This window comes from Sinohyriopsis cumingii, chromosome 10 (genome assembly GCF_028554795.1).
Source record: "Sinohyriopsis cumingii isolate HCF-2022 chromosome 10, ASM2855479v2, whole genome shotgun sequence".
NCBI lineage: Eukaryota > Metazoa > Mollusca > Bivalvia > Unionida > Unionidae > Sinohyriopsis > Sinohyriopsis cumingii.
This window is the reverse complement of record NC_142970.1, coordinates 36,327,221-36,341,263: the sequence shown is the minus strand read 5'-3', so window position 1 is coordinate 36,341,263 and position 14,043 is coordinate 36,327,221. Positions and strand designations below refer to the sequence as shown.

Sequence of the window (14,043 nt, the reverse complement as noted above, 5' to 3'; positions counted from 1 at the left end):
CCACATTAAAGTATGAATGTATTTTTAAAGTAAAACCTGATTAAAATTCAGATCTGCTAAACTGTAAGTAGATTTGACAGGTTCTGGTATGAAGTCATATTCTGCTGACCTCTTGTTTTACCAAATTAGTTTTCATCATACAAAACATATTTCTGCAAACCATAAATTTCCATGGCATGAAATACAATACAAAGTGTAACTCTCCATGGCATGAAATACAATACAAAACATAACTCTCCATGGCATGAAATACAATACAAAACATAACTCTCCACAGCATGAAACACACTGCCAACCATAACTCTCCATGGCATGAAGTACAATAAACTAACAATGAAAATTTGGCAACTGGGAACTCCAAAGATGATGAACATTTGACAGTCAGAGCTCTGTTATGTTGAAGATCTTGGTGTTAATTAGATCACTGTATAGCACCTAAAGTACCTACACTGTATAAATGCAAGTGATTCAAGAATTAAACTAAATCTACTCTGCTTAATGCCAGCTAGAGTACATAATCATTTCCTAGCAAGCTTAGAAATAAATTTAAAAGAATATATTATAAAATAAAATCTATACACTACTCATGTATGTAGATCAAACCTGAAATCCTACTAATGAATGATCACCTTTATTGTAAAACAACATACAAAAAATGAACAATACTATTTTTATTTTTTTACATTCTTGTGTTTCTTAACTCATTCGGCCCCGATCCCATCTGTAGGCATCATCTGGTTTCTGCATTCAATGGCTGATCCCGCCTGTAGTCATGAATTGTTTACTGCATTCAATGGCTGATCCTGTCTCCAGGCATGATGAATGTGTGTTAGATACAACGTCTCTGATTGGTTAGAAATGGTTTATTCCAAGAACTAAACAACTATTAAACCAATCAGAAATGATTTTATTTTCATTTGTGAAAATTTCAATTGTTTAGAAGCCAAGGGCAACAGTTTGAGAGCGGTTTAACTACACGTGTTCTGTTCATGAAAAATCGTAAATGATGGCGGACGGAAGATTGATTTTTGATGAGAGCAAAAATGTGGAGTTTCTCGGGTTTGATCTTGAAAATATTGAGCAAGCTGAGGAAAGATATGTTCGGCAGTTGGATATTTTGTGAGATTTAGATTTGGACACAGAAGTTTTTGAGACTGAATCATCCAAAGATGAGGATGCTGACAGCGATGATGATGGAGTTCTTGCAGATAAACGGTGCACATAATTTTGTAAATACTGTATAAATAAGTTGTGAAAGACTTCGACAAATAGGGAAAAAATTACATCAATGTGTCGACAAATTCACTTGAAATAAATGTTGAAAAATTCGTGGCTTTTATTTGGATATAAGAAGAGAAATTAAGGTAAGAGTGAATGCATGTGCACGATGTTTTCAAACAGGTAAAAACTATGGGGCACAAGCAGCTAGACACGGCTTTGTGCTTCTGAGGCATATCAGCAGAGATACTGAAAACAGTGCTGGGGCCGAATGAGTTAATCAATAAGCTAATGTAAAAAACACAGAAGTCAATAAATATTGAAACAATGATGAGTTATTATTCTGCTTAGTGTTATGTCAGAAATGCAGCAAGAATTTATGATCAGGGACATAATGTTACAGAGAGTTTGTTATTGACTGGGTAGAAGATTAAAGACATCTTACTTTACAACTTTGTTATTAACTGGGTAGAAGATTACAGCAATTTTACTTTACAACTTTGTTATTAACTGGGTAGAAGATTACAGCAATCTTACTTTACAAGTTTGTTATTAACTGGGAAGATGATTAAAAACATCTTACTTTACAACTTTGTTATTAACCAGGTAGAAAATTACAAACATCTTACTTTACAAGTTTGTTATTAACTGGGAAGAAGATTACAGAGATCTTACTTTACAAGTTTTTTAACTGTGTAACAAATTAAATACATGCTATTTTACGAGTTTGTTTTTCAGCTGAGTAGAAGATTTAATACATGTTATTGTAAGTATGTTTTGAATTGGATAGAATATTTAATACTTATGCCTTATTTTTAACTGTTGTTGTTGTTGTTGTTGTTGTTCTAGGGTTTAACGCCATTTTTCAGCACAAGATAGGCTATACATGGCAGCCAGCATAACTTGTGGAGGAAGAACCCTAGAAAACCCAGGGAAGAACCACCGACCCACGAGAAGCTACTGGCAGGCTTTCCCACGTACCGACGCTAGCCGAGCCTTGGACTCGAACCCACGCAGGCAGAGGTGAGATGGCAGTGATCCAGAACAGAGCGCTTTAGACCACTCGCCCACTCAGGGACCCTATTTTTATCTGTGTAAAGGATGTAACATTTATGTTATTTCTTACTGAGTTGAAGATTGAATACTTACAAGTTATTTGAAACTGGGTAAAAGATTTAATACCCTTTTTTTAACTGGATAGAAAGAAGATTTAATATTTACATATTATTTTTAACTGGATGGAAGATTTAGTACTTACGTGTTATTTTAAGGGTTGTTTTACAAACAGTTTTCCCTACTGGATTTTCAGCAGTGCAGCTGTACTCAGCTGAATCATCCTGTGTAACATTAAAGATGAGAAGAGTGAAAACACTCTTGTCCTGTATCATCTGAATCCTTGGTGATGGCTTGATTTCAATCTTGTTGACAAACCATGTGACCTTGGGCCATACCTCAGCTTGGGGCTGCTCCTTAAGTTCTACCTCCAACCTTTGGATGGAAAAAAGTATGTTAACTTTACATCTGTATACTGTAAAACTCTTACACATGACTGCCAAATGGGTTTACATTTGTATACCAATAAACTCTTACACATGACTGCCAAATGGTTTTACATTTGTATACTGTAAAACTCTTACACATGATTGCCAAATGGTTTTACATTTGTATACCATAAAACTCTTACACATGATTGCCAAATGGTTTTACATTTGTATACTGTAAAACTCTTACACATGATTGCCAAATGGTTTTACATTTATATACCATAAAACTCTTACACATGATTGCCAAATGGTTTTACATTTGTATACTGTAAAACTCTTACACATGATTGCCAAATGGCAATACATATACATACACTAAAACACAAACCTGAAAGACTGGTAAATGATAAAAAGAAGAATAAACTGATCTGTCACTTCTCTCTCATTCTGGCAGTGAACAAACCTCTCAGAGAAACAGAGACTGGTCAGTTACACCACTCCCTCAATAACTTGCACATAACAAGGACCAAAAACATAGCACTGTAAGTGAAGGCACCTATAAAATCCTAATAAAAGGACTAAAATTAATGGAGGAAGGTGAAGTAGAGCAGGTAGGTGGGGTGGCATGTTAAATTGCTGAATAATCATTTTATAATTGTGTTGAAATAAACTGTGAATAACTATCTCTTTATAATGGTATAATTTGTTTTTCTTCATAAATTACTTTTAATTTCTGGATAAACTATATTGAAGAGATCATTGAAAACATTATCCCACATGGTTTCTGTATACTTAATATGTGTACTGTTAAACAAATTGTGTATTACATCACTGCTTTCTGTACTGAATTGGATACATTCTAGTTTTATTGTTCATTCAAATTTAAACAATGTTTCTTTTTCCCCACAAATCAACATTCATTTTGGGAAACAATAACATTAAAATTTGTTTTCGTTTCTTCTGTCACTAGATAGATTGATTAATGAATAAAGGGATTTAATTATAGCAGAATAGAAAGAAATAAAATCACAAACATGAATTTAATAAATACAAATGAGAACACAATAGTATTTTGCAGCTTGTGACACATATAGCAAAATCACTTCACATTTCACAGCAAGATTCACTGAGATTATCTCTCCTGACAATGAATTTTGTTTTATTCCATGTCAGCACTGGAATCTCCAAAGCCTTCCATGGCTGGCAATGAAATCGGAGTCATTATCCATACTATTTTGGCTTGAGAATTGTTCCAGAAGTAGGAACACCTTGTTCATGTTGCTGTATGAACCAGCATCATTTAGTTCCATATTGTTTGCAGTGTTTATTTTTGTTTAAACTCATCACAGCAATCACAATCATGCAAGTTACCCGGAAATGTCTGCTCATCCTTGACATAACCTTTGAGTGTTGACTCGGCAATTTTGAGTTCACTACCAACTTTTGATCTTGTGCATAATTATTGTCTATGACACAAACTTTACATTCACTGAGTAAACCTTTGGCTTGATTCCTTTACTTTCCATGATCCCATTTACAAATAATTGGATACATTACTGATTACATTTTAATATTGTTTAAGTACTTAAAATTTGAAACCATATCTGACTCGTTGGAAAATCTAATATCACACCTGTTTGACTGTTTGAAAACACTGTCTTTAAAACATCTACATATTCTGAACTGTGGAGGAACAGGCAAGAATATGGACAAGGTCTGTGGATAACAGAAAACTGCATCTATCAATACTATTGAAAATTCACACATGTACTATACATGAAAATGGATGTGTTTTATATATATATATATATATATATATATATATATATATATATATATATATAACCCTCGCTTAGCCAAAATGTCACACAATGTTTGTTTAGAAACTGACTTTTCAATGTCAAGTCACCTTCATATGCCGTACAATGAATAGTATTAACCAAATAAATTGTCTAATTTTTCTAAAATAAGTTTTTTAAAAAAAAGAGTCATTTTGCAATGTATATGGATTAAACCTTTTATGTAAAACCTTAGTACTTATATATATTTGTCTCGGTATCTACCTAGGTGAGATAACAAAAACTCACTTTGCTACATCCCTTTCCATAAATTCCATGTTAGGTGCAAGTGGTCGTAGAAACTCAGGCATCTGTTGTACTGAGCTCACAATGGGTTTCTCAGGAACCTCTTCTGGTGCCTGTGTTTGTGGATGTATTTCAGTAGTCGATCTGACGGCTTGGTCAGTCTCATCCCCAGGAGATACTGAAAGCAATTTAGACTGAAAATTAATACTTTCTCCTTTTCAAAACATCTTGGACCTCCCCTCATCTTTACATCTCTTAAAACCCAATTTTCTTTCTTGTGCCATTTAAATCTGCCATTAACAGTATGGAAAGTTTCATGCAAGACATTAAAAAGTCAGCATGATATTCAATCAAATTAGATCTCCCTGAGTGTGATCTCTATCATGTTATTTGGACATGGTGCATATTGTATGTCCCTGAGTGGGATCTCTATCGTGTTATTTGGACACAGTGCATATTATATGTCCCTGAGTGTGATCGCTATCGTGCTTTTTAGACTCAGTGCATATGAATGTCCCTGAGTGTGATCCTTTTTGCATTTTTTGGACACGGTGCATACATGTCACTGAGTGTGATCTCTATTGTGTTATTTGGATCTGGTGCATACTATATGTCCCTGAGTGTGATCTCTATCGTGCTATTTAGACCCAGTACATACTAATGTCCATGATTGTGACCTCTGTCGTGTTTTTTGGACCCGATGAATACTACATGTCCCTGAGTGTCATCACTATCATGTTATTTAAAACCAGTACATACTACATGTACCTGAGGTTGATCTCTACAATGTTATTTGGCCACGGTACATACTACATATCCATGACTGTGATCTTTATCATGTTATCTGGACCTGGTTAACGCTGAATGTGGCTACAAAATTCTATTTGGAGGTATGAATGATTTACCACGTCTTAAAAAATGGATATGCACAATTTGTCATGTTTTACAAAATGGACATAGAACGGTATGCACGATAGTTCACATATCTGATTAAAATTCAGAACAAACAGAGTAATCATTTTTTATTGATTCATAGATCTGGAATTTTAGAGATATGTAATATTACACTGATTACCAAAGTCACCTTATATATCCACACTTACAAATAATAAGAAGCATAAACAATTATCCTGATGTAATCTTAACTTTGCATGAGACACAATTTGATTTCAGTGAAATATTAACTGTACCTAAATTGCAGAACCCTGAGCAAACTACAGAGACATAGTATGTAATAACCACAAGATTAATTGTATCCCCTACCTTCAACAATAATGTCTGCTGTGGTCACAGCCTCTCCAAAAGGATTGACAGCTCTGCACGCGTATTCCCCAGCATCTTCTGGGAAAACCTCAGGAATGATCAACTGACATTCACCAGTTTCTGGCTCATAACTTGTCTGAAAATCAGTGCTTGGTAAGATTTCTATTGTGTCCTTATACCATGTTATGGTTGGATGTGGCAAGCCAATGACCCGACCCCTCAAAATGACCTGCTCTCCATCCTTTACAACCTGAGGTTGAAGGAGTTCCTCAAACTCTGGTGGTATTTCCTCAACAGTTTGTGCCTCCTCAATCATCTCATATTCAGTGGCTATAATCTCCTCCTTTACTTGAGGTCCCTCCTCACTGTCCTTCCTATCTTTCTTGCCAACATGTTCATCCAAAGGAGGTCCTGATGGGATATCAAATTTCCTTGTGACAACATCAGGGATGACAATATTTTCAACAACCTCTTCTTGAAGTTCCTTAAGCTCCTCAATTAGTACCTCCTTATAGTCAGAGACTTCCTTCTCTGGTGATTCTGGGATTCTTTCCTCATATACAGACTTGGGTTTTGGTCTCTCAATCTTCACAACCTTCACCTCATGTTCAATAACTTCTTCAACAATCTCTTCTTCTGGTTCTTCTCTAGTTTTAGGAACCTCAAATGCTTCGACAGGAAGTTCTTCAACAGGGGACTCTGGTCTCTTCTCCTCAACTAATGGCTTCAATTTAGGTTTCTCTATTTTCTTAGGTGCAACAGCTTCTTCTGCAACCTCTTCAGCAACCTCTTCTGCAGGTTCTTCTGCAACCTGAAGGATCTCTTCTATGTGATGAATTTCTGGTTCTGGTGATGGGACTCTAGGAGGTTTAGCTTCTTCAAAAGGTACAACTTTGGGTCTTTCAATGACATGGGGTTTGACCTCCTCTTCAGCAACCTGAACTGGTGACTCTTCCTTAGTAACTTCATATGGCACTTTTTGCTCAGTAATCTCAGCTGGAGCCTCTTCAGGTGAAACCTCAGCTGTTTCAATCTCCATAGGTACCATCTCCTCTGCAAATACCTCCATAGGCTCTAGTACTGTGAGAGTTCCTCGAGTGATGGCATCTCCTCCTGGGTTCTGAGCTACACAGATGTATTCCCCTTCATCCTCTGGGAAAACCTCTACAATCAGGAGACTGATATCTCCTGTGTCTGGATTATAGCTGATGACGTACTCCTCATCATGGTCTATGTTTTTGCCATTATGGTACCAGGAGATGCGTGGGGCAGGCTTGCCTGTTACCTTGCAGTTCAGTCGGAGCTCCTGTCCATCAACAGCATCTACTGATGGAATCTGCTGGATGAAATTTGGAGGTTCAATCCTTGCAGAAGGTGATGGTTGTAGTTGTGCTATGTCAGCAGGTTGTTCTGGCAGAACAGGCAGCTCCTCTGTCACTGGTTCTGCAAAGAATGAAAGATTCATTTTGATTAATATTAGAGACACAATTACTTTTAAAATTTTAATTCTGTATTCTCTTTTCTCAAAAATAACCAAATATAATCCTAAAAGAGTGTAAGCATAGGACCCTTCAAAATAATTTCAACAATATATCATTCTGATTAGTACAAAGTTTTAAAAGTCTAAAATCTTCCATATAAACCCATACTGATTAGTTCCTTCATATCCTTCAACTATTCTAATGTGATAATAAAACTATGACATTAGAAATGTCTTTGTGACATGTACAGTTAATTTGTTGCCATAATGCTATATACCTAACAGGTATCCTTGATGTTTACCTTGCACATACAAAGTGGTGCTGCTGACAATCTCTCCATGCTCAGTCTCAGCCTTGCATGTGTATTCCCCTGTATCACCTGGTCCAACCTCTATTATCAGTAGGATGCTCTTGCCATTGTCATACAAAACCTCATAGTGTGGTGAAGGCTTTACTTCCATGCCATTGATAAACCAAGTAACCATGGGTGGTGGGTACTCATCAATAGTGCATTCAAGTCTGAAATAACAAAGTCATGGAAAATTAAATAGAAATAATGAAACATGTACCAATTTGTGAAAAGAGCAGCAATGTGTTTTAGTTTCTTTATGATATTCAAAAGTAACCACATGAATGCTACTCAATACCCACATGTCCTGGTAGATTTATTGTGTGCATGCTGTGTAACCACATAAATGCTAATCAATACCCATATATCCTGGTAGATTTCCTGTGCATGTGCATTGTAACCACATAAATGCTACTCAATACCCACATGTCTGGTAGATTTATTGTGTGCATGCTGTGTAACCACATAAATGCTACTCAATACCCACATGTCCTTGTAGATTTCCTGTGTATGTGCTGTGTAACCACATAAATGCTACTCAATACCCACATGTCCTGGTAGATTTCCTGTGTCTGTGCTGTGTAACCACATAAATGCTACTCAATACCCACATGTCCTGGTATATTTCCTGTGTATGTGATGTGTAACCACATAAATACTATTCAATAAACTCATGTCCTGGCAGATTACCAATATACATGCAGTATAAATGCAGCTGTAGAGGAAAACATTAACAAATAAAAGTTCCTCAAAGAGAATGACAATCTATTAGCCCAAAAGAGTTCCCAGGAATCAAAATAAGACTGTTTCTACTTTTCATCTGCTGTGGTGAAAGCACAACTGGATATTAAATCAGCATAAATTTCATTTAGAACATCAAAATTCTTCTGGTGAAAACCCCAATGTCCATATGACCATTCCATTAGGAGTTGCAATAACAAGATTTTTAAAACAACTGATATGGTGGGCATATCAGATTTGAAATAGGCACCAATTGCATTCAGGACCAACTACATAAGAAGTCTTTTGGTGAAAACTATGTAAATACATCTATCAATTCAGGAAGATTTTAAAGATGGCTACACTTATGGTCAAATTGAATGCCAGATCGGTACAATTTTCATTTAACTAGATATCATAGGACGTCTTCTGGCAAAAACTCAATGTCAATATGACTACTAGTATGCAGAAGCAATATCAAGATTTTCAAGATGGCTGCCATAGTGGCTATATTGCATACCAGATCAGCACCATCTCATTAAAAAACAATCAGACATTATCTCTTGGAGAAAATCCCACATTGATATGATCATCCTAACAATAACATTTTCAAACAGGCAGCAGCTATACTGGATGTCAGTATGGAATCATTTTCATATAGGATTGATTAGATATCATAACATGTCAATGTAACTGTCCATCCAATGGGAAAAGCAATAAAAAGACTCTCAAATTGACTGCCCTGGTGGCCATACTTGATGTTAGAATAGCACCATTTTCATTTAGGACCAACTAGTGTCTTTCAATGAGAACCCCATGTTGATATGACCATCTGTTCAGAAGGAGTAGTGGTAAGCCATATTGAATGTCTAAGTGGCATCATTTTTATTTAGATCGACTAGACCCTGATAGAAATGTGTGTGTAAAGTTTCATGGCAATCTTCCAAGCAATTTAGCATGTGTGTGTGTGTGTGTGTGTGTGTGTGATTTGGAATTTTAATGTAGCTTTAAAAAAATTTCAGTCATATTGCTATGATGTCTGCAGTGTCGCAGTTTATAGCACTGGGGCATCATGCAGCAGACATGTAGCTTGATGTCCCATCCAGTCACATTAACCTGACGCGTGGCTGGCCAGTCCTAACACTAACCTCTTAATGCTGAGCACCAAGCAAGGCAGCTGTTAGTACCATTTTTATAAGTCTTTGGTAAGGTTCAACCGAGGATTGAACCCACGACTTCCCAGATCCAAGGCAGATGCTCTGACCTAGTGGAACGGTCCCAAGCAATTTAGAAATAACAATAACAAAACCTGATCAGTGTAATGTGTCAAACACATGCTTTTTACTTTCTGGTCTGTGTGAGGTGCCATGTCTAGTCACTATCAGGTGTCAAAACATTACAGCAACATCTAAGCAACAACAATGAAAACTCCTTATCTCCTGCAGTGATGATGACCGTTTAAGGTAAGACTAACTTAATTTTGTCCCAGTAATTTACTTTTGTTAGTGGTATTAATAATAACAATAATAATAATAATAATGCTTTATTTGTAGAGGGTGACTCATTAGTCAAGGACTATTCTCCCTTGAAGCTCTCTTAAGGAGAATATAACAATGCACATTATATGAAGATAGCAATAATTACTGTTTATTGTAACATGTTTAGTATTAAAATACTAAATTCCATTATATATTAGAAACACAGACATGCTCATGATATCTCTTCTTAAATACTCTAATATTTCAGCAGATTTTACATGTAGTGGAAGCTTGTTCCACATTGATTCATCTTCAGCAGCAGCAGCATTCTGCATGCAAAAAACTGATTCATTGTTACCAGTGGTATGCATAAATGACCTTTGCCAATTGTCAGAAATTACAAGCATACAATGGAATTTCAAGACTGCTTTCCTCTTTCTAATGGTTTAATTCATGTCTGGAAATTTTGAAACATGGAAACAGACTACCCTATGTAAAAAACATGTGACCTGAAGGACCAGTCAATTTATAAATAAATTATTCCATGATTCTTCCTCACCTTGCTATACCCCTCTCACGAACATAGATCTCTGGCTCAAGAGGATGTAAAAACTGGGGTTTGATAAATCGTGTCATCACATGTTCTTCTCTTGTGACAGTTGTGGTGGTGTGAGTAATGGTCAAGGGTTCTGCCAATTCAGTGCAAGGCACTTCTACCACCTTCTCTTTGCCTGTAATTGTAAATACAATAGTACCTTTTAGCTATTTAGAAAAAGTGTTGTCTGGACAAGTAAGCTATTCTTGCTATGAAAAAGAATGAAGATTTCAACTCATTCAAAATAATGGCAAGCAAATGACTGGCATTCTATTCCTTTTAAGACACATCATGCAAGTAAAACCAGATCAGCTACAGCATTTTGAGCCATTACTGGATTCAAGAAGACTTTTTCACTCCCAGACCCATATTCTCAGACCTCTGTGACCATAAAGTCATGCTCAAAGTCAAGAATACAGGGCCTGGCCATATCTTTGTCCCGGACATAATCATCAATGCTCAAAGTCAAGAATACAGGGCCTGGCCATATCTTTGTCCCTGACATAGTCATTAATGCTCAAAGTCAAGAATAAAGGGCCTGGACATATCTTTGTCCCGGACATAATCATCAATGCTCAAAGTCAAGAATCCAGGGCCTGGCCATATCTTTGTCCCTGACATAATCAACAATGGTCAAAAGTCAATAATACAGGGCCTGGCTATATATTTCACCCTGACATAATCCTAGTCCCAGATATAATCACCAATGCTCAAAGTCAAGAATACATGGCCTGGCCATATCTTTTACCCTGACTAAGTCATCAATGCTTAAAGACAAGAATACTGGACCTGGCCATAGCTTTGTTCCTGACATAATCATCAATGCTCAAAGTCAAGAATACAGCGCCTGGGTGTATTTTTTTCCCTAACATAATCATCACTGCTCAAAATACTGTAACAGAAAAAAAAAATGAAAATATTCCAGAAAGTTCAGGTTTATCTTAAAAATTGCATACTGTATGGCAATTTATTTCACTGTACAACAATCTCAACTTTTTAATTTTTGCAAGACTTTCCCAGAACTCATTCAGCATTTGCAAAACGTGTAATGCTCCAATGCAAAAAATAAATTTAAAAAAAATGAAGTCCACAAAGTCTAAAAATCTGAAAAAACTTCCAAAGATCATTTAAATGTCAGAAAAATCATATCGAACCATCTACATGTGCAAATAAACAAGCATTCCATACCTTGATTGAAAACATTTAGTTTTAAACATTCCAAAAACCTCAACCAAAACTTTTTTTATTATTATATATAAATGTGTTAATACTGTTTCATAAAAATGTCAGTAAGTCAGGCAACCTTTTATAAAGCAATGAAATAGTGTAAAGATCCAATCAGGGCAACCTTTTTTAAAGCAATGAAATAGTGTAAAGATCCAACTGGGGCAACCTTTTATAAAGCATTGAAATAGTGTAAAGATCCAATCAGCGCAACCTTTTATAAAGCATTGAAATAGTGTAAAGATCCAATCAGGGCAACCTTTTATCAAACACTGAAATAGTGTAAAGATCCAATCAGGGCAACCTTTTATAAAGTATTGAAATAGTGTAAAGATCCAACTGGGGCAACCTTTTATCAAACACTGAAATAGTGTAAAGATCCAATCAGGGCAACCTTTTATAAAGCATTGAAATAGTGTAAAGATCCAATCAGGGCAACCTTTTATCAAACACTGAAATAGTGTAAAGATCCAATCAGGGCAACCTTTTATAAAGCATTGAAATAGTGTAAAGATCCAATCCGGGCAACCTTTTATAAAGCATTGAAATAGTGTAAAGATCCAATCAGGGCAACCTTTATCAAACACTGAAATAGTGTAAAGATCCAATCAGGGCAACCTTTTTTAAAGCAATGAAATAATGTAAAGATCCAACTGGGGCAACCTTTTATAAAGCATTGAAATAGTGTAAAGATCCAATCAGCGCAACCTTTTATAAAGCATTGAAATAGTGTAAAGATCCAATCAGGGCAACCTTTTATCAAACACTGAAATAGTGTAAAGATCCAATCAGGGCAAACCTTTTATAAAGCATTGAAATAGTGTAAAGATCCAATCAGGGCAACCTTTTATAAAGCATTGAAATAGTGTAAAGATCTAATCAGGGCAACCTTTTATAAAGCATTGAAATAGTGTAAAGATTTAATCAGGGCAACCTTTTATAAAGCATTGAAATAGTGTAAAGATCCAATCAGGGCAACCTTTTATAAAGCATTGAAATAGTGTAAAGATCCAATCAGGGCAACCTTTATCAAACACTGAAATAGTGTAAAGATCCAATCAGGGCAACCTTTTATCAAACACTGAAATAGTGTAAAGATCCAATCAGGGCAAACCTTTTATAAAGCATTGAAATAGTGTAAAGATCCAATCAGGGCAACCTTTTATAAAGCATTGAAATAGTGTAAAGATCCAATCAGTGCAACCTTTTATAAAGCATTGAAATAGTGTAAAGATTTAATCAGGGCAACCTTTTATAAAGCATTGAAATAGTGTAAAGATCCAATCAGGGCAACCTTTTATAAAGCATTGAAATAGTGTAAAGATCCAATCAGGGCAACCTTTATCAAACACTGAAATAGTGTAAAGATCCAATCAGGGCAACCTTTTTTAAAGCAATGAAATAATGTAAAGATCCAGCTGGGGCAACCTTTTAAAAAGCATTGAAATAGTGTAAAGATCCAATCAGGGCAACCTTTATCAAACACTGAAATAGTGTAAAGATCCAATCAGGGCAACCTTTTTTAAAGCAACGAAATAGTGTAAAGATCCAACTGGGGCAACCTTTTATAAAGCATTGAAATAGTGTAAAGATCCAATCAGCGCAACCTTTTATAAAGCATTGAAATAGTGTAAAGATCCAATCAGGGCAACCTTTTATCAAACACTGAAATAGTGTAAAGATCCAATCAGGACAACCTTTTATAAAGCATTGAAATAGTGTAAAGATCCAATCAGGGCAACCTTTTATAAAGCATTGAAATAGTGTAAAGATCCAATCAGGGCAACCTTTATCAAACACTGAAATAGTGTAAAGATCCAATCAGGGCAACCTTTTTTAAAGCAATGAAATAATGTAAAGATCCAACTGGGGCAACCTTTTATAAAGCATTGAAATAGTGTAAAGATCCAATCAGGGCAACCTTTTATAAAGCATTGAAATAGTGTAAAGATCCAATCAGGGCAACCTTTATCAAACACTGAAATAGTGTAAAGATCCAATCAGGGCAACCTTTTTTAAAGCAATGAAATAATGTAAAGATCCAACTGGGGCAACCTTTTAAAAAGCATTGAAATAGTGTAAAGATCCAATCAGGGCAACCTGTTATAAAGCATTGAAATAGTGTAAAGATCCAATCAGGGCAACCT

The 14,043-nt window shown here is 35.7% G+C and overlaps 1 protein-coding gene across 38 annotated transcripts in view; it reads right to left on the bottom strand.

The window, feature by feature from the left end:
* Positions 1-14,043, bottom strand: part of LOC149789875 (uncharacterized) — a 704,306-nt gene that overhangs the window by 503,961 nt on the left and 186,302 nt on the right. For all 38 annotated transcript variants that reach the window (XR_016423748.1, XM_089971883.1, XM_089971882.1 and 35 more), the window contains 5 exons: positions 10,637-10,808; positions 7,832-8,049; positions 6,050-7,492; positions 4,790-4,964; positions 2,477-2,706 (listed from right to left, as the gene is read on the bottom strand). Coding sequence is in view for 37 of the 38 variants with exons in the window: in XM_089971883.1 (XP_089828009.1) it covers positions 2,477-2,706; positions 4,790-4,964; positions 6,050-7,492; positions 7,832-8,049; positions 10,637-10,808 (2,238 nt within the window). In the remaining variant the exon portion in view is untranslated. The remainder of the gene's footprint in view (positions 1-2,476; positions 2,707-4,789; positions 4,965-6,049; positions 7,493-7,831; positions 8,050-10,636; positions 10,809-14,043) is intronic.